The sequence below is a fragment of the Sminthopsis crassicaudata genome, chromosome 3 (assembly GCF_048593235.1).
Source record: "Sminthopsis crassicaudata isolate SCR6 chromosome 3, ASM4859323v1, whole genome shotgun sequence".
In the NCBI taxonomy this organism is placed as follows: Eukaryota; Metazoa; Chordata; class Mammalia; order Dasyuromorphia; family Dasyuridae; genus Sminthopsis; species Sminthopsis crassicaudata.
Genome location: NC_133619.1, coordinates 62,624,358 through 62,649,099, shown reverse-complemented (window position 1 = coordinate 62,649,099; position 24,742 = coordinate 62,624,358). Strand labels below are relative to the sequence as shown.

Below are 24,742 nucleotides of genomic sequence, written 5' to 3'. Positions count from 1 at the left end.
ATGGTCAGAGCAGTGACCCAACGCCACAGAGAGACTAAGGGACAGGTAGGAGGACTGGACTGGGTTTTTATTTCCTCCTTCATCCCACCCCATGCTCCCCAGACCCAGAGGCTGTTTGGGCTTCCCATCTGTCCATGGGCCTCCATCCTGTGTCTGGGGCTGGCTCTAGCTACCTGCAGAGGAAAAGATTCTTTATCTCCAGGCTTCCCTCTTTCCCTCCTTCATTCCCTTTGACACAATGGGTTATACACATAGGAAGACGAGGGTTTCCCCTCTTTAGGCCTATTGAGGCTCTCTAAAGAAAGAGGGAGAGGTGAGGAGCAGGTGCAGGCAGGGAACTCAGAATGGGGAGACTCCCACGTGGAAGGTGAGTTGTGAAACCTCATAACCAAGCTTGGCTTCCAGGATTAGGCTCCCAAGTGTCTGCAGCTCACACACCTCCCCCACACCTGCCTCCACACCCTTTCTGAGCACGTACCCTATGTACTGCTTCAACAGAGAGAGACAAGTGGGAAGGGGGCAATGGAACAAGGTTAAAGTTAGAAGGCTGGGCTTAAGGGAGCAGTCATGGAAGATGTTGCAAAACAGAAAAGGAAAGGGGGTTTAGGTGGCTAAGGGCTTTTCTCTGACCTCTGCCCCTTCTCTAAAGCACAAAACACCTCTCTCACGTACTGCCCTTGTCCCATCCCTGTCCCTCCAACACTCCTTCTGAAGCAGGGCCTTCCACTGACCCTTGTCTTTCTGCTGCTCCCCCAGAGTTCTCACCTGAGCTCTCCTTCCCCCAGGCCAGCCAGACCCCTCACTCACTCTCCACTAGCAGATTCGTATTGGCGCTGTCCCCTCCAGCCTGGCAGCAGTAGGTGCCCTCATCAGTGGGTTGAACGTTGTGGATGATCAGACTGTGGGTGACGCCATGATTTCGAAACTCATACTTTGGCCCGGGCGGCAAATCGACCCCACCCAGCATCCACCGAACGTGGCCTCCTGCCCTGGACACTGTCACTTCTAAAGCTGCCCTCCGGCCAGCCAAGACGGTCTTCTCCCGAGGGGGTTTCCGACAGATTTGGAGAGGCAGGGCTGGGAGTGGAGGAGAAAGAGTGAATGTGTAATGTCTTATTGAGAGTTCTCACACTAGGAATCATCATGATACTCCCCTTTATCCCTCCTGCCCCTCTTTATAGAGCTTCCAACTCTAGCCTTAAGAATGTCTCCCTTTCTTCACCTGCCCTTGGGTCTCTAGGACTCAGTTTCCCTACTTGTAAAATGAGAGGACTGGGTCAGATTAGCAAGACTTCCAGCTTCTTGGGCTAGTGACCTCTTGGAGACAACAAAGTACTCCATTCTCCTCCCCCCTCCCCCCCCAGTGAGGCATTACAACAGCTGACTGATTCAGAGGGTCAGTAATTTCAGGTGGGTAGCAGCACAAATCCTCAGATCTTAGTTCGCAGCAGCTTCTTCCCCTCAGCCCAAGCGGGCCCTTCTTACCCTCGACTTCCAGTTGGGTGGAGGACTTGGCTTGCCCAGCCTGAAACTGGATTTCCCCAGAATCCTCAGCCTGCAGCTCACTCAGCAGCAGGGAGTGCAGGTTTCCTGGGGGCGGACAGAGGAGGGAATGAGGTTCCTCGGTGATCATGCGCAAAGTTGGGGAAGCCCTCGGGAGAACAGGACCCATGCCGGGGGAGGCTCTACGGGGCACTGAGCCATCCAGTGCTGAGGGGAGGTGGGAACTGTAGATGGAGGGAGTGATCGTGGACACGGGACAAGGCAGAGGGATACTGGGAGGGGAAAGGGTGAGGAAAGGCAGGGCCAAAGCTGAGTGGGTGTTGGGGAGTGGGGAGGAGAAGTTGGGGCACAGCGAATTCGGGGCTGCGGCTGCCGGGGTAGGTGGGGGTGGGGGACCTGTTTTTATCAGCCCTCACACCTTCCTGTCGGATTCGGACACGGCCCCCAGGGCGCAGGATGCGGCCTCCCAGCTGCCAGCAACCAGGGATACCGGGCTCGGACACTGTACACTTGAAGGCGGCGCCGTCGCCTTCACGGGCCCTTACGGGCTTCAGTTGGAGGATCACTGACACCTCCTTCTCTGAGGGGAGGACCACGGAGGGATGGGTAGAGGTCCCGACACCGCCCCCTCCGCCTCCCCAGCTACCCTGCCCGCCCGAGAGACAGCTGACCGCCGGCGCCCCCCCCCCCCTCACTGGCACACTCCCCCTGACCTCCCTGGGGGCCAGGTTAGAGTCCCCCGCCGGGCTCCCGAAGCACCGGCTCCCCTCCCCAGCCTCCCCTCCCCCTCCCGGACTCCCGCAGCGGAGCCCCGGTACCCACTCCGCACGGTGAGGTGGGCGGTCGTAGCTTGGGCGTTCCCCAACGAGCAGCTGTAGATGCCCGCGTCCGCGGCGCTGCAGCACCGGAGCTGGAGGAGCCGGCGGGAGCCGAGAGCCTGGATCCGGAGCCGGGGGCTGGGTGACAACTCCTGGCCGTCCTGGCAGTGGCAGGGGGCGCGTGGTCAACGCCGAGGCCGCACCCCTCCCCCACCCCTTGCGCTTCTGGGGGGCCGAGCCGCTGCAAGCTCCAGGTGCCTCCCAAGCCCGGGAGCCGTCTAGGTGGTCCTTCCAAATCCAACTCCTCCGCGCTGAGATAGAGCTCCCCTTCCCACCCGCAGCATCAGTCTGTAAATCCGCCCCACCAGCGGGTTGGCTGACTTCCTGGCGCTAGGAGATCCCGCGACTCCCCCCTCCCCTTCACTCCAGCTCTCGTACTCTGGCTGTGGGCGACCTTAAAGCCTTCTCCCTTCCTAAGACCGGCTGTCCCGATTACCTAGATTTCAGGGCCGCGAATGTAGGTATTTGGGGCAATGCAGCTCATTCGTGGTCCTGAAACGCTCCTCTTCCTTTTCTACCCCTCTCACGCCGCCCCCTCCCCCACACTGGTCTTGCCAAGGGCACGGGATTTATGACAGCATGGAGGGGGCTTTGCAGACCATATACAGCCCTGCCCCCTTATTTTCCAGACGAAGAACATGAAGGCCAGAGGAAGGAAAGGACTTCCCAGAGCTGTACAGCTTTAAACGAATATATACAAACACACACGTACATTTATAGTCATATGAAAGACATAAATGTACACACATACACTTAAACATATAAAGGCATAAAACACATTCATAATCTCATATCACATCAACTACATGCTACATACACAATACATTTAGAAACATACAAATGACAAACTCATGGACACATAAGCTATAATCATATGAAGGCATATAAACATGCATTTGTACACATTTCTGAACATAGAAAGAGCACATAAACATGTCACACAATACACTTATAAACATGTAAAGACATAGAGCTTATAAACGGCTTTCTGACAACAAGACTACTCAGCTGGCGTGGGGACAGGCTAGGTGGGGGGACCAGAAGCATATTGGTTTGGGAGCTGACCTTATCCCATGTGAGGTCGGCTTGGGTCCTGGACAGCTCACACTCAAATGTGGCTGAGTCACCTTCTGTTACTTCTAAGTCCTGGAGCCCCTTCACAATAGCTAATGGTATCTCTAAGGGTGAACAAGAGAGGGGGAGATGGGCAGAGAACAGAAATAAGGAAGTGATCCCTAAGAAATGAGGGAGGCTGTCAGTGTGGGATGGTCACTAGAGGGCAGTAGGTGTTGAGGCAATGGCCAAGAGCGTCTGGGGATGGTGGACAAGAGTGACCACAGGGAAGAGGGAGAGAGTAGGGGCAGAGATCTGGGTGGGCTAACACCCAGAAGAGACGGACCTTTCACTTCTAGCCGGGCTGCACAGCGCAGCGTGTCGGTGGTGAAGGACACGGTTCCGGTGTCGGCCAGGCCAAGACCACTGAGCACCAGTGAGTGGTGGTGGCCCTGGGCACTGATCTGGCAGTTGCGACCAGGCTCCAGTCGGACCCCTCCCCGGGCCCATTCTCCAATCACCCCAGACTGGGACAGCTCCAGTTGGAAAGTGGCCCTTCCCCCTTCAGTGACAACCACATCCTCAAGGCCATGGCGTACCTTCAGTTGTTCAGCTGTTGAAAGGAAGAGAACCAATACATGAGTAGAGTCGAGGTTCCCACCTGTGTGGTATGTGGATGGAGACAGCCTCCCTGCCTCCCACAACGCCCTCAGTTCCATGGCTTGGCCCACAAGGAATCTTTTCCTGAACTCTTCTTGTTATGGGCAGGGAGGTACCAACGCATACTTTGCTTGGCAGAGGCACTGGTAAGGATACTCGTTCCTACAGCCTTCTGCCTCCTACCCTGACTTGGTCTGGAGAACAGAGGGAGGAACATTCAAGTTTCAGAAAAAGGATTTGTGGGGGCTACCGGGGCCTTGCTTGTTGCAGGATGGACTAGAATACAAATAAGATGCATAGACCTGGAGAAAAATGTTTGGGAACAGGAATCAAACTCTTAATTCACCCTGAGGAAGGTGTCAGGGCTTATGGGTAATAATCCACCTATTAAGCCTCAGAGAAAATGGAGGGACTCCTGGAGAGGGGGATTCTATCAGCTCTCCTGAAGAAGTACCCTAGATAAGGATGATGTAGCTCTTCCAGAGCTAGGCCAGGAAAGGGGTGAGCGTTTGAGGAAGTATTAGGAAGTGGGCATCGAAAGGGGGGTTTTATGGAGTACTCACGCCTCACAAGCAGCCGAGCCTGGGTACGGTCATGGTGGCTCTTGCAGCTGTAGACGCCTTGGTCACTCACCATGACTTTGCGGATGATCAGGCGATGCACTCGGCCATCCTGGACCACAGAGAACCTATCGTCTTCAGGAAGAGGCTGTCCCCCTCGAAACCAGCTCACTACTCCTTTCCCACCAACTCTGCTGGTCTCCACCTCCATACACAGCTCCTGGCCCTCTTCAGTTCGAATGTCCTGTAGCCTCCGCAAAAAGAGCAGCTCAGCCTCTGAAGAAGAGGAAGGGGAAAGAATCCCTAATATAGAGGGATAACTGTAGGAAGGGTTGAAGATGGGAGCAGAGAGAGGAAGTAGACAAGGAGCTTCTTTAAGTGGTACTATTTCCTTCCAAACTTAACCCTCAAAACAAACTCTGAAAGAACACTCATCATGGAGTGCAGAGTCCTAATCCCCAGTCTGGGCTCCACCATGTTCTAAATGTTCTCAGTTTTCTTATCTGTAAGATGAGAAAGCTGGAGAAAATGATCTTTAAGGAACATTATGGGTCTATCTAGCCAGTTTATCATTCTGGGTCTGAGTTGGGGCAAAAGCGTTGGAAAGTAAAGGAGAGTAGTGAGATAGTAGGGAAGCTGCAGGGAGCTTTTGCCTATTACCTCTGACATGGAGGCGGGCCGTGGTTTCCACATCCTTGGTCTGAGCTGTCACCATGCCTGAGTCACTGATCCGGCAGCAGCGCAGGGTCAGGATGTGGTTGGGCCCATTCTGGTTTATTTCTACCCGGCTGTTAGGGGTAACTGAGGTCCCATTTAGAAGCCAGGTGAGCTCAGCATCTGGTGGGGAAACCTCACAGCGGAATGTAGCATCATCACCCTCTTGGATGGTCAGTGGAGTCAGTTCTGACACTAGCTTCACCTGAGGGGGTTCTGCGGGGAGAAGGGGAGTACTGTCTCTTGGGCCAAGGCAGTGAGAGAGTTTCCACTCCCTTCAGTCTTCCTGCTCTCCATCCATCCCCACATCAAGTCAATCCCTTCTCTCTCTACATCTACTCTCCTCCCAGACCTTTTCTTCTCCACCCCAGGCAGTCTAATCTCAAGTTCTTGTAGCTCTCCTCATCTCCCCAACTCTGGTCCCCATTTCTTCTGAAGGAGAGAAGAACTCCTTGTTCTTGTTTATCACTTCCTATTTTGTGACATCCCTTTTCTCTCTACTCCCACCCTCCTCCCAGACCCTTTCTTCTTCCCCCCAAATCCAGGCAGTCTAATCTCAAGTTTTTGCAACTCTCCCCACCTGACCCCCATTTCTTCTTTTTTATTGTGTGATCTTTGTAAAAAAAAAAAAAAAAAAAAAAAAAAGGAAAAGAAAAAGTATAAATTGCTTCCTAGTAAATTTTTGTGATAACTCTTCCTACCCTTAAAAAAAAAAAAAAAAAAAAAAAAAAAAAAAAAAAAAAAAAGAGCTGCAGATGGGGGAAACAGGTTAGGATCAGAAGGGAGGAAGGAAAGGAAAACTGAAGGGAAGAATGGGATTATTAGAGCCAGTGGGATGGGGTGGGGAGTTCAGAGAGCACTGTGGAGGGTCCTATAGGGAAGACTCATTACCTTCCACATTGACGACGAAGATTCGACTGTCCTGGGGGGCATCACAGAGGTACTCGCCGGCATCCCCGCTCCGTGCCCCCCGCACCCGAAGCACCCGCTGTGCCCCGGCCTCCTCCAGCCGCACCCGCCCCCGGCTGGCCAGCCGCTCCCCGTCTTTGTACCAGCGTACGGCCCCCCCAGGCCCCGAAAGACACACTGCCAGCTCCAGGTCCCTGCCCGGGGCGCATCGAACCCCAGTCCGGGCCGCCTCAGGCGTCAACACTCTCACAGGAGGCTCTGTTGGGCCCGAGCCCGCGGTGTCATGGGAAAGGCAGGGAAAGGGATGGAGAGGGTAGGAGCAAAGGTGAGCGTGTGCACCGAGGCGTATACGTGTGTATGTTTGGGGGGACGACCTGGCCCCCTGCTCCGGGGACTGAGAATGCCCATCCCCGGGGGCCTCTGCTCCCCCTCCCTCAGCGTTCCCGCTCCCCCAACTCACCAGTCACCTGGACAGGGAAAGTGAGGGTGGGGGCTGCTGGGTCCGATCCGGCCCGGCACGTGTAGCTCCCGGCATGAGAGGGATGGGCGGCCTGGATGAGGAGCAGGCGCCGAGGCCCCTCGGCCCGAAGCTCCAGGTTCCCATCCTCCAGCACCGGACTCCCGTTCAGGCTCCAGAACACCGGGGCGCTCGCCCTGGACAGCTCGCAGCTTAGGACCAAACGCTCCCCGGAGGACACGGACAGCGGAGACGGAGCCCCCTCGGGGAGGAGGAACTGCACTGGCGACTCTGTTGGTGGAGCTCTGAGTGAGGAAAACGTCGGCGGCGCCCCCCTCCCATTTCTCCCTCTCTCCGCTTCCCGAGCCGAGCGCTGACCCGCTAAGCGGACGTCAAAGGTGACGGCTTCATCCCGGGTCTCACAGACGTACTCTCCAGCGTCCTGAGGCTTGGCGTGGGGCAGGGTCAGGGTCCGCACCGGCCCCTCGGCGCCCAGTTTCAAGTCTTCTGATCCCTCCACCTCGAGCCCGTCCTTGTACCAACACACGCGGGCCCCCACAGGGGCCACTTCACAGCGAAGCTCCACTCGCCCCGGGGACCTGAAGTGCAGCTGCAGGAAGCGGGCTGACGGGCGCACTATCCTTTCGGGGGGTACTGGTGAGAGAGAGGGCATGAGGAGAGGGAGGGGCGGAAGTGTAGGGAGCTTCAGGCTTCCCCCACTAACTCCCATCAGACACTGGCCCCCAGATTTTCAAGTAATCGAGTTATTCCCATTTGACAGACTGAGAAACTGAGGCCCAAGAAATGTTGGGCTCCTATTCAAGGTCATATAGCTAGAGTATGACTACTTGAAGTGGTGTTTTGCTAAATGTTTAACAACTGGCTCTCTGGGGATATATATATACATATATATATATATATATATATAATTATATATACACATATATACATACACATATATGTTTATATATGTATACATATATAACTATGTATGTGTATAGATACACTTACATGTATATGTGTGCATATATAATATATACATAATATATACACACATATACATGTAAATGTATTATACACATACATAGTTATATATGTATACATATATAAACATATATAGCCACACACACGACAAATTTTTAAGTATAATCAGCATGTGAAAGCCATTTGATCTTTACAGATGGGGAAACTGAGGTGCACTTCATCAAGATGTGTTAAAATTAGGGGAATAGAGTGGATAGCCTCTGAGGCACTTTTCCCAGCTGTAAACAGATAATTCTGTTAGATTCCAAACTCCAGGGACTCACTCAAAATCCCACATTGGCACTGAAGTCAATGCCCAAGTCAGGGTCGGCCTGGAGATCCAGTCCTCTTTCCCTTACTACACTGGGCTGTCTCTCTAAGACATTGCTGGGGTTTGGGCTCAGGTAAAGGAGGAGGGCTAAAAGCCTGGGTAGATTCCTGTTAGTGTCCTTTGGAAACTTGTTGGATGTAATGCTGGAGTTAGGAAGCTCAGAGTGTGAATCCTGCCTCAAATGCTAGCTGGGTGGCCCTGTGTCCAGGAGATGCTTAGTTAAAGTGGATGGTATTCTTCCCAAGGTGGGAAGGATCTCTTTCCCTTAAGTGCTAGCCAAAGTGTTTTGGAGAAACCAAATTCTGCTAAGGAGAAGAGATGGGACAACACCTCATTGGCTGTGGGGGTACCAGTCAGTCAAAGTGGAGTATTGAATGGAAAAGTAAAATGAGGTATTTTATTGAGGAAGCAGGTATTGAAGAGAGGAAAATGGGAGAGAAGTAAGCAGAAGTGGGGGTGGGATTGGGACTGCATGTCTGGGAAGGTTTGAGTGGTTGGGGACCCCTTCCTTGCCTAGTGAACTGGATCTGGCCTCTTTAGGCAGGAGGTAAAAGGCAGGACAGGCTCTGACCTACAGATCTTTTCCTTCATCTCTCCCTGACTCTGAAATGCTCCAGAAGCCATTTTCTTAGGAAGGATCATGTCACAGAAGGTAATCTAGGGTTTAGCTTCAAGAGCTGCATCTCTTCTCATCTGGGCAACTTCTTTACAGGAGATGGTCAAGGCCACTCTCTACCCCAGGATGACAGAAGGGAAAGTCCCATGGAATCTTGCAGTTGCCTCCCTCCCTCCCTGCCAGACCCCTAACCTGTGACAGTGACCACAAAGAAGGCCGAGTCATCCCCTGCATCGCACACAAACTCGCCTCCATCCCGGGGCTGGGCTGCAGGCAGGACCAGGCGGCGGTGGGACCCCTCACTTTCCAGGACCAGGCCCTCAGTCTCCTCTACCTCCAGCCCATCCTTGTACCAGCGCACAGGGGCTCCGGCCCGGGAAAGCTCACACATGAGGACCACTCGCTCGGAACTCACAGCAGCCACAGACACCTCATCCTGGGGGAACAGGATTCTCACTGGAGGTTCTGGAGGGGGGAGAAATACAGTCATTGCTGGATAGGAAGCCTCAGAGAACCAGTCTTACAAAGACTGGAAACAGTCCCAGAATCAAAGAATCTCAGGGTGGCAGGGACCTCAGAAATCATGGAGAAGTCATGTAATTCCTGCTGCCATGTCCCGACAAATAGCCATATCCCCTGAGTGAGGGTCAGATCTCTCCTTCTATTTCTGCAACTCACAATGCCAAAATCAACCCATTCCACTATTTAATGGTGGTCCAAGTTTTTCTTTGACTTGAAAGTGTCAAAATATTTTGAAGATAACTGTTTCCCAGAATGATGGCACAGCAAGCTCGCTGTGCCTGGAGCTCCATATAACAATGATCCTTTGTGTCCTGCATGATTTCACCGTCTGGCAAAGTATATTGTTTGGATCAGCACCAGGTGTTCACTGAGGGATTCAGCTCCCACTATTTCCTGGGGCCATTCATCACATGTTCACAATCTCTGTTCCTTGTAATTGCCAGGTACCACATTTCTGTTCTCATCACTGAACTCCACTTCTGTACCCCATAGAGTAATCATAACCCCAAGACCAGAGACAATGACTGTTCCCATGGGACCCAAGAATGACCGTATTATCCCAAGATAGGCAACCATAAGAATTATCTAAGAATGGTTGTGATGGGGACCAACCTCTTTCACGTATATAAGTGGCCCTAAAGCCTTCCTTCTTAGGAGGGAGGGCTTCTGTCCTAACTCCAGCCACCCACCGACTAGAGGCTGATTCTTGTGTGTATGGGGGCTCTGATGCAGCTATGGGTTGGACCAGGTAGCCATTGAGACCAATTTTTGATATCCGTGAGCTATCCAAATTCAGTACCCCCAGTTTCTCCAGTTGATCCTGCAAGAGTAACAACGGTCCTTAATCTTCCCCACTCTCCTACTTCCCCCAAAAGCTTTAACCAGTCTCACCGGCTACACTCATGCTTACATTCTGCTCCTCACAGATAGGCTGGTCTGATCCCTTGATTCCCCCAAGTGCCATGAAAAGGCTTATATCACATGAGGTGCTGTGTTTAGTGGGGAAATTGTAGGATTTGGAAATCCTATGTAAAACCTGAATCTGAAGCCTGGCCCTTCCCCTTCCTCAAGGTCATCTATGTGACCTTGAGCCACGTAAACTCTAATTTAGTTCCTCATATGTAAAATGAGGGTGAGAAGAAGGGGGGGGGGTTGTTCTAGATAGAGGTCACATTCTCTGCCAGTTTAAAGTCCTATAGTTCTCTTCTTCCCTCCTCAGCTGTTCCCCTAATCTCTGCTGTGGGGTTTGTATCTTCCCAAGTGCTAAGTGCTTTTTGCTCCTAAGTGCTCCATTCTCCCGGTTACACAGAGTGGGAGAAGCAGAAATCCCAGGTGCATGGAACTTCCTCCATTCTCTAGTGCAGTCGTGTCTGGTCTCTGACCTGTGACAGTGACGTTGAAGAATGCTGAGTCTTCTCCAGCCTTGCACACAAACTCTCCTCCATCCTGGGGCTGAGCTGCAGGCAGTACCAAGCGTTGATGGTGCCCCTCACTCTCCAGAACCAAAGTCTTACTCTCCTCCACCTCTAGGCCATCCTTATACCAGTGTACAGGGACTCCGGCCTGGGACAGCTCACATTTCAGGACCACCGGCTCTGAGCTGAGGGCTGCTATGGACACAGTGTCCTGGGGGGATAGGATTCTCACTGGAGGTTCTGCAGTAGGGGAGATATGGCCACTCGGAATCACGGACATTGACTTCACATGCACTATGGGAATAGAACAAACTCTTGGGGGAACTATTGAACAGGGATCCATCTAGGGCATCCTTTGCTCAAAAGCTTTGTGACGTGTCTCAGAGACAATGCTTGGGACAATGTGAATGACACTCTACCCCCAGGAAGAAATGCAGAATCTCTAAACTAGAAGGATCTTCACAACACACCAAAATGGTCATTTAACAGGAACTTATTACTTCCTGAGTCAGCCCATTTGGAGTTTTGTCTAATTGTTAGGGAGTGAAGTTAAGAAGTCAACAAGGGTTTATTAAGCCCTTACTTTTTTCCAGGCACTGTGCTAGGCAACAGGGACATAAATATAACCTATAAGATGTTCCCTGCCCTTAACAAGATTATGTTTGATGGGGGAAGAGAGCACTTAAGACAGAATAGAAAAGCAGAGGAATGAAGGATGGCTGATCTGACCCTTCCCTCAGAATGGAGAGTTTTGCCTTTTAGAATATCTTTGAAAACTGGACTCTGAATAGTACAAATTCAATAAAGAATTTCTGCTTGGTAAAAAGAAGGCTAGGTTGGTTTTGGAGATTGCCAATATGTGGATATCCAGCTTGTCGAATCGATCGTATTTGCCAAGAGTCTTCAGATTGCCATCCAGACCACTGACTCCCAGACACGGTTATTTTGTACAGTCCCTGATGCATCCCTTCCCACCCCTCTATGACTGAGATGCTTGAGAACTGTACCTCCCTCAGGCTCTGCACTCCTAGGCCCCCCAGTTCAGAGCAATGGAGTAGGGCTGCCAAATTCTGATACCCCTCCATACAACTTTCCCACACAGGGCAGCCTCAGCAATCCTCCTGCCATCAGAGTAAAGCTGTCAAATGTAATTTACCTCTATTTCTAAGGAGCTAGTGTCAGCACCCATTTTGCTTGAATTCCCCTTATTCTGCTGCCCAGAACATAGCCCTGCTGGGTCACCTGACCTGTTACAGTTACAGTGAAGAAGGCAGAGTCATCCCTGGTGCTGCAAACAAACTCGCCCCCATCCTGGAGCCTCACACAAGGCAGTATGAGCCGGTGTTGGAGTCCCTCACTCTCCAGCACCAAATCTTTACTCTCTTCCACTTCCATCCCGTTCTTGTACCAGCCCACCAAGGCTCCGGGCCGAGACACTTGACATGTCAGGACCACTCTCTCTGAGGTCACAGCAGTCAGGAATACCTCATCTTGGGGTTGTGTGATCCGTACAGGGGGCTCTGAAGTGGAAAACACACAGTCATAATCAGGGGACGTGGTAAAATTCAAATAGGATCGAGCAGTTTACAAACCTTAAGGTGATCAATGTCAGTTATCATCATCATCATTTTTAGTTTCCAGGCACCAGCCTGGGGATGACTTAGTTTCCTGAGGCTTCTCTTGTACTCCTGCTGAGCTCAAGCAATGTTTATAAAGCAGCAACATGGGGGTGTGCAAGTAAATGTTTTACAACTGGGCTTATGTGAAAGAGATTCAGGGGTTTTAGGGGACTACCAGCTCAATGTATTGCGTGATCTGAATCAGCATAAACTTCAAACTAAGGCCAACAAAGAAAGCTGTTCTGAGCCTTTTTGCTGGCTGGCTGCCACGTCTGGAATGGGTGGTGAATGCTCACCCTCCTCAGCTGGGATCCCACCTTCCATACAGATGAGGCCTTTCTCTCGTTTAGAGCCTCCCTCCTCCTCCAAATTCTTTCCTTGAAATGCTCTCCCATTTACAGATACTAAATACCTTGTATGTACAGAGCTGTTTACATACTGTCCTCTTTAGAAGGGAAGCTTATCCTTAGAATGAGAACAGGGGATCTATTTTTTTTGTTTGCTTTTTTTTTATTCCCCAGAGCACAGCATGGTACTTAGCACATATTAAATGCTTAATAGAAATCCTTGTAGATGAATAGTTATGAACATCTCCATTGCCCATAATAAAGACATGAAGGGAGACTGACCTGGTTTTGTTCATCTGAACAGAACAGCACCACCCCCCTGCTATTCTGGGTAATTGCCTGCTCTTTTCTTGCAGAGGACCAAAGACTAGGACCCACTAGCTCCTGCAGCAGCCTTTTCACTATTAGCTGACTAGTAAGTCCAGGAAAGTCTGGATTTTGGGGGGATGTGTGTGTGTAATACTTGAACTCAAGATCATGGACATTATTAGAATCATGGGCAGAAGAAACAAGAAATGTTTATGCTAAAGAACAGACGGCTCAGGGAGAACATAAGAACTATCTTCCAGTGTTTGAAGGATTGTCATGTGAAGGAGGAATAGAATTTTTGGAACCAGATGATGGAACTTAGGGAAATGGGTGCACGTTGTGGAGAGGCAAGTTTTGGTCACCCAAAGGAATTGTCTGAGGAGGCAACATTCCTTTGGAAGGTAGTGGGCTACCCCCTTGCCTGAGATCTCTAGGCAAAGGCCGGTACAGCTATGGACTTATCTAGATGAGCATTGAAGCCATCCAACTCTTGAAATCCTATGAGCTATCATGCTTTCCCCAAGTCTCCTTCTTTCCAAATTTAACACCCCCAGTTTTTTCAATTGATCATGATATGGTACAATTGTATTTTGATCATTTACCTGGAACCTCATTCCCTCTCACCGCACATCTTGTTCATCAGAGATAGTCCATTACAGGACAAATGAGCCCATCAGCACTATCTGCTTGCCCAAGAAGTGCCAAAATCCTCTCTTTAGCTACTTTTCTTACCTCTGGTGTCCCAGAGACCCTCCCTTGTACTAGCGAGCACTTCTCTGCCCAGAAGATCCCGATCCACAGCTGGAAAACAGCACCACACCAGCTGGGCAGTCTCCATGATGCTCTCATACCCACCTGTGACAGTGACGTTGAAGACAGCCAGGTTGTCACCTGCCTTGCACACAAACTTGCCCTCGTCCTGGGGCTGGGCTGCAGGCAGGATCAGGTGGCAATGGGGGCCCTCGTTCTTCAGTACAACGTTTTCATTCTCCTTCACCACCACTCCGTCCTTGTACCAGTGCACGGGGACTCCAGCCCGGGATAGCTCGCATCTCAAAACCACCTGTTCTGAGCTCTCGGCAGCCACGGACACGTTGTCCTGAGGGAAGATGATCCTCACAGGGGGCTCTGCAGTGGGGAACAGTAAAACCTTTCAGATATATACCGTCATCACATGGAGACTTAGGGTTATATTCTTTTGTAAACACTCATTAACGTGGTCACAAATATACTTGACTGTGGATGGAGACCTGGAGTTTGGAGTACTGACCCCATGGCACTGTCCTCTGACAGGTATGGGAAAGGGTGGAGGAGGGAAACTACAAATTTAGACTGATTTGAAGCCCCTATGAAATATGTTTGAGACCATGTTATCTTGGGTTTGCACACAAATTCCTGGCTAGGAACATGAGCCATAGAGGTAGTCTTTAAGAGATAGTTCCAAGACTGAAATACAGAGATATAATTCTGGGCCAAGGGTAGCTTTTGTTGGGGTATGGCCAGGTAAGTCTGTCCCTCAAATTTAAACATTTAGCTTGATGCAAGGTATGGAGATTTTGCTTCTGACTTTTCAATATAGATAAAATGATTATTTCCCCCTTTCCCTTCCTCGCAGCTCCTGAGGTCTGGGTATGTAGGTACAGCCATTTTGTGTCTTTCAGTAGATTTTCAGCTCTGTCCTTGTTCTCCCTTACAAAGGCCAAGTCTAAGTGTTTATCTTTTTTAGTACTGAAGACTGTTAACTAGGAGTTAAGTACTTTGAACTTCCTCAAGGTGAAATTAATTCAGTGACAAACAAGATGAGTCAGTTCTAGGACATATTAACAATCAGAACTGAATCCCAAATGTAGCTCATTGGGAGAGATATCATCCGTACCAGAATCTGCTCATTTCACCTACAGTTGAAAGCAAACTACATTAGTGATGGTAATTAAGAGCCCACTTGGAATCCCTTCCCCTTTGACCACAGGTGATCAGTAGGGGCCACTGCAAGGAACCAATAGGTCAGAACAAAAATGCAGGATTTGGAAGGTGAAGACCAGGCCAGAGTTTGGAGGAGATGGAGACCACAAGAGCAAATAAATACATTGTTGAGAGGGAAGGGAATGTGTTTGTTTATCTGCCCAGAGAGTGGAGTTTCTAGAATGAGTTTGTGGCACAGAAAATTCAGGGATAGGATAGAGTTCATGGGGCACAGTAACTATCAGATATCTTTGTAAAAGCTGTTTGGTTCTCTGGAGTCTCTCTATACCATAAGACCAAAGGGTTTAAAGCTAGAAGGATTCTTGAAGATAATCTAGTCCAGGTGTTCTTAAAATTTTTTTCCATTCGTAACCCCTTTTTGCCTGAGAAAGTTTTATACTATTCTAGTTATATAGGTATATAAAATAGACATGCAAATAAAGCATTTGCTGATAATAAATCATAAATTCATGACTGCCACATGCACTTATGCAACCCTGTGTGGGGTTGTAACCCACAGTTTAAAAAACTTTGAATTCTAGTCCAACCCTCTCATTTTTCATATGAGGGAAACTGAGGACAATAGAAGTGGCGTGCCTATAGTCACACTGGTAGAATGTAGAGATAGATAGATTTGGGCCAGATAATAAGAAGTGCATTTGTAATAGTCAGTCTTCTTGTCCATAGTGCTGTAAGTTTTATAAGGGCAGCTACTTTTCTTTCTTCCCTTTTATATGCTTTGGGATTTAGCACAGTGTTCTGAAGAATAAATCAAATAACAAGCATTATTAAGGGCTTATTATGTGCAAAACATTGTGCTGAGTGATGGGAATTAAAAAACCACCATGCTAGGACTCATATTCTAAGGGGGGGAGACAAAAGGCAAATGACAAGATATAATCAAAATATGTACAATATAGATAGAAAGCCATCGAAGAGAAAGGATCTAGCAGTGATAGGAACCAGGGGAGGACTTCTATAGCATGTGTGACTTAAATTGGTCCTGAAGGAAGCCAGAGAGATACAGATGAGGAGGAGGGGCATGGTGGGAAATATACTAAGTTGGGAGAAAGAGTCCTGTGTAAGAATCAGTAAACAAGCCAGTGTAGATTGATCAAAGAGTGTATGAAGGACTGGGAAGTGCAAGAAGGCTTGAAAGGTAGGGAGGGACCATTAGCAAGGGACTTTAAAGGCTAAAAGTGACTTTATATTTGATTCTAAAAGCAAGAAAGGGCCTCTAGAGTTTAGTGAATAGGGGTATGATAAGGTCAGACCTGTCCTATGGGAAAATCAGTTTGGTAGCTCAGTTGAGGATACGTGGCAGTGGGGAAAGACTTGGGGCAGGAACCGTGATTTAGGAGGCAGTAACAATCTCCTGTAATATTGAAAGACAAGACAATATTGCAAGCAAGAGTGGATGGTCAGTATGAGTGGAGAGAAGATGATATATGTGACTGAGATAATGAAGGTAAAAATGACAGAGTTTGAAAGCAGATTGGCTGTGTGGGGTAAGTCAGGGATGGTACTGAGCTTGTGTTGAGCATGGATGACTAGGAAACTGAGTGAAGCTCTCAACAGTAAAAGGGATGTTGTGAAGAAAGTAAAATTGGGGCAAAAGATCATGAACGGGTGAAGTTAGGAATAGATATTTGTTGAGTTGGCTGTTCAGTGAAATAGTTCCTTATTAAATGATGAGTTCTCCTTTAGAGAGTCAAAGAAATTCTGGATGACTACCATCCATCAGATGTGTTGTGAAGGGGACCCTTGCATGGGAGATACTTCCAAGATTCCTTCAACTTCTGTGATTTTAGGATTCTTTGTGTTAGTGTGCAATAGTGAAAGGATGTGAAGTTGTTTTGTTTCCCAATCCTTCCTGCCTCACTCTCCTCTGTCAAGCTTCCAGAAGCTTGACGGGTATGGGTGGTGAGAGATGGACTGGGCAGAGGATGGGCTGACAACATGTACCTTCAGTAAGACCTTCCAAAAGGGACCCTTGTGCTGAGCAGGCTAGGAGGTTGCTCCTACTTTACCTAGCCTGGGACCCCGAGACTACAGCCCTCTTGCTCAGAAACCAGCCCAGTTGGGCCCTCACCTTTGATGGTGACCATAAAGAAAGCCAAGTCATCCTCTGCTTTGCACACAAACTCGCCCCCGTGCTGGGGCTGGGCAGCAAGGATCACAAGGTGGCACTGGAAGCCCTCATTCTTCAGCACAAAGGCGCTGTTTTCTTCTACTTCTACTCCATCTTTGTACCAATGCACAGGTGCTCCGGCTCGGGACAGCTCACAGGTGAGCACTACCTGTTCTGGGCTCATGGCCTCGACGGAAACCTTTTCTTGAGGGTGCACAATCCTCACAGGGGGCTCTGCAGAGGAAAGGCACACATACACATATAGATACAAACACAGTCATAATGGCAGTCACAGATGCAAAGCTGGATTACCCGATAGGCATCCTATGGGACCTCCCCACCTGAAGTGACGGGCCATTTTATTAGGTTTCACCCTGCCTGCCTTATGTTACCAAGTGAATGTACCACCTACCCATACCACTCTGATGACCTTCTCTCTTTGGTTAGAAGTCCCAATAAGTAAATTTTAATGTACTGTTAGACCAAATATAACTAACTACATACAAATACAATTTTCTAATGTATAAGTTTGTCATTGCTGTTCATTCAGTCATTTTTCAGTCTTGTCTCACTCTTTGTGACCTCTTAAGGTTTTCTTGTAAAGATACTAGACTGGTCTATTCTTTCCCTCTCTAGTTCATTTTACAGCTAAGGAAACTGAGGCAAATGGATTAAATGACTTGTTCAGGGTCACATAGCTAAGAAGCAGTTGAGGCCAGATTTGAACTCATGAAAATGATTCTTCCTGATTTTAAATCCACACCCTATCCACTGAACCACAGGCTGCCTACCTATAAGTAGGAATCATAATATGTAATTGTCTAGACCAGAGGTGTCACACTTATACCATACATATGTAACCCATCAAAAGTTCCCAGTGCAGCCTGAACCGGATCAAAGATGAATAAAAATAAAATAAAACAATAGATAATATTTAATTTGTGATTTTCCAAGTCAGCATGTGGCCAGCAGGGAGCTCTTTCTTTTTTGAGTGTGACCCCACTGAAAGAAAATTGTCTTATTATCCAAATTCTGTTATGAGGTTGGATGGCCATTGAGTGGGTTCATCACTATCATAGCCATCTTGGTCGGGCCTGCAGATGGATAGAGAGCTGGGCCAACCGAATGGGACAAACACAGTGGGCGAACTTTGGGGAAACTGCACAGCATTTTCAACAACCCCAAGGTTCTGTTTGCAACAGAGTCTCATCTTTTAAACTCCAACCTCCTTTTGGGGAAGCCATATGGCAGTGAGTCATAGAATGATTCACACTCTGAGGAATCAAAAATGTGGGTCAACAAAAGGGTGATGGGGAGAGGGTGTACGAGGTGGGTGTCAGTGGGCTGCACACAGAACCTATGGTGAATCGTGTGTGTCAGAAGCAGCCTAAACCATACCATCGACGACCTGCACGACAGAAAAAGGGGGTGGGCGGTCAGAAGGAAAGACAACCCAAGGACAGCCACCTCAGTACAGTCAATCTACATTAGGGGACCCAAGGCTCTCACTTACGCCGAGTCCCCCCTTCACCCCAGGTAGGATTTCTGGGAGGGCATAGATAGGAGTCTACCAGAATGAGAATGAAGGTATGGATGGATTACAATCTGTATTATTGAATGGAACTCCAACATTGATCCTAGCGCTCACTCCTGGAAATACTGAAGCCTGATAACATATAATAGCCTCTATAATTAATGAGTTGCTGAATTCAGGCACATTGCCACAGTGAAAATCATTAGCCTCCACTGGACTGAGACTTAGGCAGTGATGTAAGTTCCAGAGCAGGGCATTCAGGGATGGGGGAGGGCAGCACTCTCACCTCTCTCTCCTTTTGTCTCTCTGCCTCTGTCTCTCTATCTCTGTTTCTATCTCTCTCTCCATCTCTGTCTCTCTGTCTCTGTTTCTATCTCTCCCAGTGACTTTAAAGTTGGTTAGAATAAATGGGACCTTCAGATAATTTGGGCTCCAACCTGACCCCCTGGGTAAGCTGGGTTTCCTGGTATAGATACAGAAATGCAGAGGAAATGAGAATTCACTCCAATTTGCTGAGGCCTTGAGGCTTGAGGGCCGCGCTCTTTTGTTCCTTGTTTTTGCCTTGGTATCCAAGGCCAAGGAGACTGGGCAGGTTTAAGACCCACCATTGCCACAGGACAGGACAGGCTGGAATCGGGCCTGAGCAGAACCGGCCACACGAGAAGGTAACTTTCCTTTTCTACTCTATACTGGGCCTTTACTTGTCAGCCCCTAAAGCTGCTGGTTCAGGGCTCTGTGCCCGTCCCAGTGCCACACTTACAGGCTGGGAGCTTGAGTACAGGCCTCCTGCAGATGGAGGCCGAGTTTTATAAAAAGCTTTCCCGTCCTTTGGGAGAAAGCGGCTGAGGGCAAGTCCTGAGCTGTCGGGCCTGGTCCCTGTGTCCTGCCCCTCGCTGAGGTGGGCAGACAGAGCTTCTTGCTCTGCTTGGACCATCTCCCTCCCTCCCTGGAGTGGTCACGCAGCTTCAGACACCCCCATTATAACACCTTTCCCACTGGAAGGGCAGTGTTGCTGTAGCCATGGGGAGGGCATGCCGGACTTGGGTCAGCGGGGGTCAGTTCGAATCCTGAGCCAGACACTAGCCTTGTGATCCTGGCCTCAGTAAGCTGAGGAGGGGACTATCCCCAAAACTAAGGCCTGTTGTAAGGAAAGCATTTTGTGAATTGGGAGCTATTGGGACGATTATTTCCCGGGAACACTGATTTTGAGCCGGAGGGAGCTCAGGGCCATGTGCTCCCGCCCCTCCGTGTGACAGATCTGAAAAGTGACACCCGGACAGCTCCGACCCCTGCTCCCTGGCACAGCACTGAGAGGCCAGTCCGGGGCCTCCGAATTCTCTCCGCCTGCCCGAGCCCCGCAGCTCAGGGGCCCTCCACTGGCCATTCCCACCTTGCACGTGAAGCGTGGCAGAGACGTGTACACCGGGGCACAGGAAGGTGATGAGGGCCCCGCTGTCCTGGAGCCTCCGGGCCTGCAGCAGCAGCCGGTGCTTGGGGCCTTCTCGCTGCACCCGGTACCCCCGGGCTTCCTCCCTGCGCCCGCTCTCTGGCGCCTGCAGCTCTGCCCCGTTCAGGAACCAGGCGCCGCGCACCGAGGCGGAGAGTTCGAGGGAGAAGGCGGCGTCGTCCCCTTCTTGGACGCGTACATCCTGCAGGCCCCTTAGCACCCGAGCTGTGGGCACTGGGAAGGAAGGGGCAGTCATGGTCAGAGGGGGCGTGGGCCCGGGCACAGCAGGGGCAGTCTGAGCATGAGGATGGAGCAGGGGGACGGCAGGGGAGCGCAGCGAGACCGCGGGGACTCACCCAGGTGCACCGAGCCGGGAAACAGGACGTGGGGGCTCTGGCCGTGCTCACTGACCACCGCCAGGCGGAAGCGGTAGTCGCCCTCGCTGGGCACGCTGTCTCCTGGCACCTCCACGGCCCCCGCTGCCTCCGTGGTGAGGCACTGTACCCAGGCGTCCGTGCCCACCTCTTGCCGTTCCAGCCGGTAGGTGATGGCCGTGTCAGGGGCCGGCATGGGGGGTTTCCAGCTGAGCAGGGGCTGTGTTGCTGCACCCTGTACCCAGCTCGACTGCCACCGGGGGGTCCGGGGGGCACTTGTTTCACACCTAATGTAAATGTGTCAGGTCCCAGCGCCTTCTCAGTGACTGCCTCCCGACCCACCCGAGCGCTTCCCTGCTTCCCCTGGAGCTCCAGCCTGCCAGACCCGTGCCCTCCGGCTCTCTCTCCTGCCCTCCCCTGCCTTCTGATAGCTCCCTTTGCTGTCTCCTTCTGGCACTGCTCCAGCCCACTGGCTCCCCTCAGGCCTCTCACCCTCCTCCCCTCCCTCTCACCCTCCTCCCCTCCCTCTCACCCTCCTCCCCTCCCTCTCACCCTCTTCCCCTCCCTCTCACCCTCCTCCCTTCCCTCTCACCCTCCTCCCCTCCCTCTCACCCTCCTCCCCTCCCTCTCACCCTCCTCCCCTCCCTCTCACCCTCCTCCCCAGTTCTCCAAGCCCTCATCCCTTGGCCTTGCCCATCCTTACATTTGACCCTCAGCCTGGAGGAGGTGTGGGAGGAGCCCAGGCTGAAGGTGACCACACCGGCGTCCTGGCGGGTGACCCCCACCAGCACCAGGCTGTGTGTGCGGCTGGAACTGGTTTGGATGATCCGGGGCGAGGCCGGCAAGTCCCTGCCGTCCCAAGTCCAGTGCCCGAGGGCCCCGCTCTCTCGAACCTCTACCGACAGCACGGCGTTCTCTCCCTCCAGCACGTCCAGCTTCCTGGGGAGCCGCCTGGTGATGGGCCCTGGGACACGGGAGCAAGGGGGGGGTGGGCGCGGGCAGCTGAGCCGAGTCCGCCCCCCCTGTCTGTCCCCCCCAGCCCCGAGTCCGCCCCCCCCCCCGCCCTGTCTGTCCCCTCCTTGTCTGTCCCCCCCAGCCCCGAGTCCGCCCCCCCTTGTCTGTCCCCCCAGCCCCGAGTCTGCCCCCCCCCCCTGTCTGTCCCCTCCTTGTCTGTCCCCCCCAGCCCCGAGTCCGCCCCCCCCCCCGCCCTGTCCCCCCCTTGTCTGTCCCCCCCAGCCCCGAGTCCGCCCCCCCCCCCCGCCCTGTCTGTCCCCCCAGCCCCGAGTCCGCCCCCCTCGCCCTGTCTGTCCCCCCCTTGTCTGTCCCCCCAGCCCCGAGTCCGCCCCCCCCCCCCGCCCTGTCTGTCCCCTCCTTGTCTGTCCCCCCCAGCCCCGAGTCCGCCCCCCCCCCGCCCTGTCTGTCCCCTCCTTGTCTGTCCCCCCCAGCCCCGTCCGCCCCCCCCCCCGCCCTGTCTGTCCCCTCCTTGTCTGTCCCCCCCTTGTCTGTCCCCCCCAGCCCCGAGTCCGCCCCCCCCCCGCCCTGTCTGTCCCCTCCTTGTCTGTCCCCCCCAGCCCCGAGTCCGCCCCCCCCCCGCCCTGTCTGTCCCCTCCTTGTCTGTCCCCCCCAGCCCCGAGTCCGCCCTCCCTGTCTGTCCCCCCAGCCCCGAGTCTGCCCCCCCCCGCCCTGTCTGTCCCCTCCTTGTCTGTCCCCCCCAGCCCCGAGTCCGCCCCCCCTGTCTGTCCCCCCAGCCCCGAGTCTGCCCCCCCCCGCCCTGTCTGTCCCCTCCTTGTCTGTCCCCCCCAGCCCCGAGTCCGCCCCCCCTGTCTGTCCCCCCAGCCCCGAGTCTGCCCCCCCCCGCCCTGTCTGTCCCCTCCTTGTCTGTCCCCCCCAGCCCCGAGTCCGCCCCCCCTGTCTGTCCCCCCCCCCCGCCCCGCCCATCCCCCATCCCGCTGACCTCGGACAGCCACGGCGGCCACCGTGCGCACCCGGCCCCGCATCTCGCACAGGTAGATGCCGTCATCGTCGGCCTCCAAGTCGTGGATGACGAGGCGCCGCACGACCCCGGCCTCCCCCATCTCGTACTTGGGCCCGGGCAGCAGCCGCTGGTCTTCGCGGTACCAGGTGGTGGCGATGCCCCGGGAGGGCACCTGGCACTCCAGCACAGCGTCCCCTCGCTCCTCTCCCTCCACGTCCTCTAGGGGCACCGTGAAGCGCACTCGGGGCTCTGGGACAGAGACAGAGAGACAGAGAGACAGAGACAGAGAGACAGAGAGACAGAATCAAGGGCTGCTGAGAATGCCCCCCACCCCTGGCTGAGGCGCCCCCTACAGGATGTCACACACATCTACATTGGGGACAGCCAGGTCTCCCCGCCAGACGAAGGCCCTGAGGGCGGGGCCGGGCCCCGGTGGCCCCGCCCTGCAGCCCCTCCCCCGTTCGGGCCGCACCTCTGACGTGCAGCTGGACGGCGCTGAGCGTGTGCCCGGCGCTGTTGCGGGCCGCGCACACATAGAGGCCGCAGTCGGCGGGCTGGCAGTAGAGCACCTTGAGCACGAAGCCGCCGTCGCGGTCCCGGTAGAGCAGGCGTCGGCGGCCGGCGCTCAGGGGCCGGCCCTCCCAGTGCCACTCGGTCTCGGGCTCCGGCTTCCCGGTCACGTAGCAGCGGAACTTGGCGTGCTTGCCCTCGCTCACCCAGAAGCTCTTGGGGGCGGGCGCCTCGTTCCCCGCCGGGCGCCCGCGGCCCTGCCGGGGAGAGCTCCGGGGGGGCTCGGGGACGGGCCGGACCTGGAGCAGCGCGGCGGCCAGCGCGCGGCCCTGCTCGTTCCCCGCGTGGCACACGTAGACGCCCGCGTCGGGCAGGCGGACGGCCCGGATGTGCAGCTCGTGGCCCCCGCCGGGGCCCTCTGTCACCCAGAAATGGCCGCTCTCCCAGATGTCCTCCAGGGCCCGGCCGTCCTTCTCCCAGTGCACGGCGGGCTCTGGCCGCCCCCCTATCTGGCAGGCCAGCGTCACCTCCTCACCCTGCTGCACCCACTGGGACCGCGGCCTTTCCAGGAACACGGGGGCCCCTTCCCGGAGCTCTGGGAGCGCGCCCGGGGGCCCCTGTGTCGGGGGCCGGGTCTGGGCTGGCTCTGAGGGCTGGGAGGTGGAAGCTGGGTCTGGGGGGCTCGGCGCCTCGGCCGGGGTGGGGGGGCTCTCCCGGCCTGGGTCCGGGGTGCCCTCCGGGGGCTCTTGCACGGCCAGGGCTGCGGCGGCGTAGGCCTCCCCGCAGGAGTTTTGGGCCCGGCACACGTACACGCCGGCGTCCGCGGCCCCAGCCGCTCTCAGCAGAAGGCTGTGCTCGGCCCCCGCAGTCTGAAAGCTGAGGCGGCCCGACGCCTCCAGCGGCCGGCCGTCCTTCTCCCACAGCACCGTGGGCGGGGGCGAGCCCGCGAGGCAGCACCGCAGGGTGGCGTCGGCGCCACTCACCACCCGGAGCGGTCGTGGGAAGCGCAGGAAGCGGGGGGCACCCCCGAGAATGCCTCTCCCTTCCATGGCCGCGGCTCTGCTGACCCTAGGGTGGGAGAGGGGTCTGGGGAAGGGAAGGGGAGAGGGAGGGATGGGGGAGGAGGGATTCCTGGCTCAGCAGAGGCCCCCCTAGCTTGTGGGAATCAGTCCCCCACGGTCAGGGGGCTGGCCCACCCCTCACCCGTCCCTCCCACACCCTCCCCTCTCTCCTTACCCGCTGGTCCCAGCCGGAGATGAATCTCAGGGGAGGCTGCTTTGGGGCCTCCCTCTCTCTCTGAAGCCGGGGAGCAGGTCCGCCTGCCGCCTGTGCAGACAAGGGCCCCGCCGGCCCTCCTCACTGCCTTGGCCTGGGCTGCACTGACGGGGCTTCCCACAGCCCCCTCCCCACAACCGGGCCCCTCCCTCCCGCACTTCCAGCCTGAGTCCCCAGTGGCCCTGCTTGGGCCCAGAGTGTCCCAGACGCCGCAGCTGCCAGCCCCAAAAATAATCTCTGATGACACAGCTGGATGATAAGACACTAGCCTGGCTCCTGCGGGCTAAGTTTAGAGCACAGAGACCACCCCCGCCCCCTCGCTCTTCCCCACAAGCCGGGGGAGCAGCTGCAGGCTGAGAGGGGCCACAGCTGCCATGCCGGTGAGGTTTTCTGAGGGACTGAATGGCTCTCTGGTAGGGGCCAGAGCCCCTTTTAGGAACTGAGAGTCCATCTTCCAGCCCCGCTCCCCACCGCGGCCCTGCCACACTCCGGGGCGGCCTCGGGAAGTCTGCAGAATTGGGGAGGGGGCGCCTCTCTGGGGTGACTAGGACATCGGAGCGAGACATCCCCCCTTACCCCACCCCCAACATTCCAGGCGCGGGTGGCGATAAGGCTCAG

At 53.8% G+C, this 24,742-nt stretch overlaps 1 protein-coding gene across 1 annotated transcript; it reads right to left on the bottom strand.

Moving 5' to 3' along the window:
- Window positions 1-52: 52 nt before the first annotated feature.
- On the bottom strand, window positions 53-24,742 carry OBSL1 (obscurin like cytoskeletal adaptor 1). Its single transcript, XM_074298642.1, is given in 24 exon segments — window positions 53-173; window positions 808-1,077; window positions 1,486-1,590; window positions 1,922-2,083; window positions 2,326-2,482; window positions 3,447-3,559; window positions 3,781-4,047; window positions 4,658-4,930; window positions 5,315-5,584; window positions 6,260-6,535; window positions 6,738-7,025; window positions 7,113-7,388; window positions 8,897-9,169; window positions 10,609-10,881; window positions 11,889-12,161; window positions 13,772-14,044; window positions 16,971-17,243; window positions 19,934-20,224; window positions 20,347-20,620; window positions 20,623-20,651; window positions 21,068-21,328; window positions 22,319-22,588; window positions 22,812-23,935; window positions 24,086-24,742. Coding segments are annotated over 23 exon segments (6,042 nt in total). The 5' UTR covers window positions 23,899-23,935; window positions 24,086-24,742; the 3' UTR covers window positions 53-165.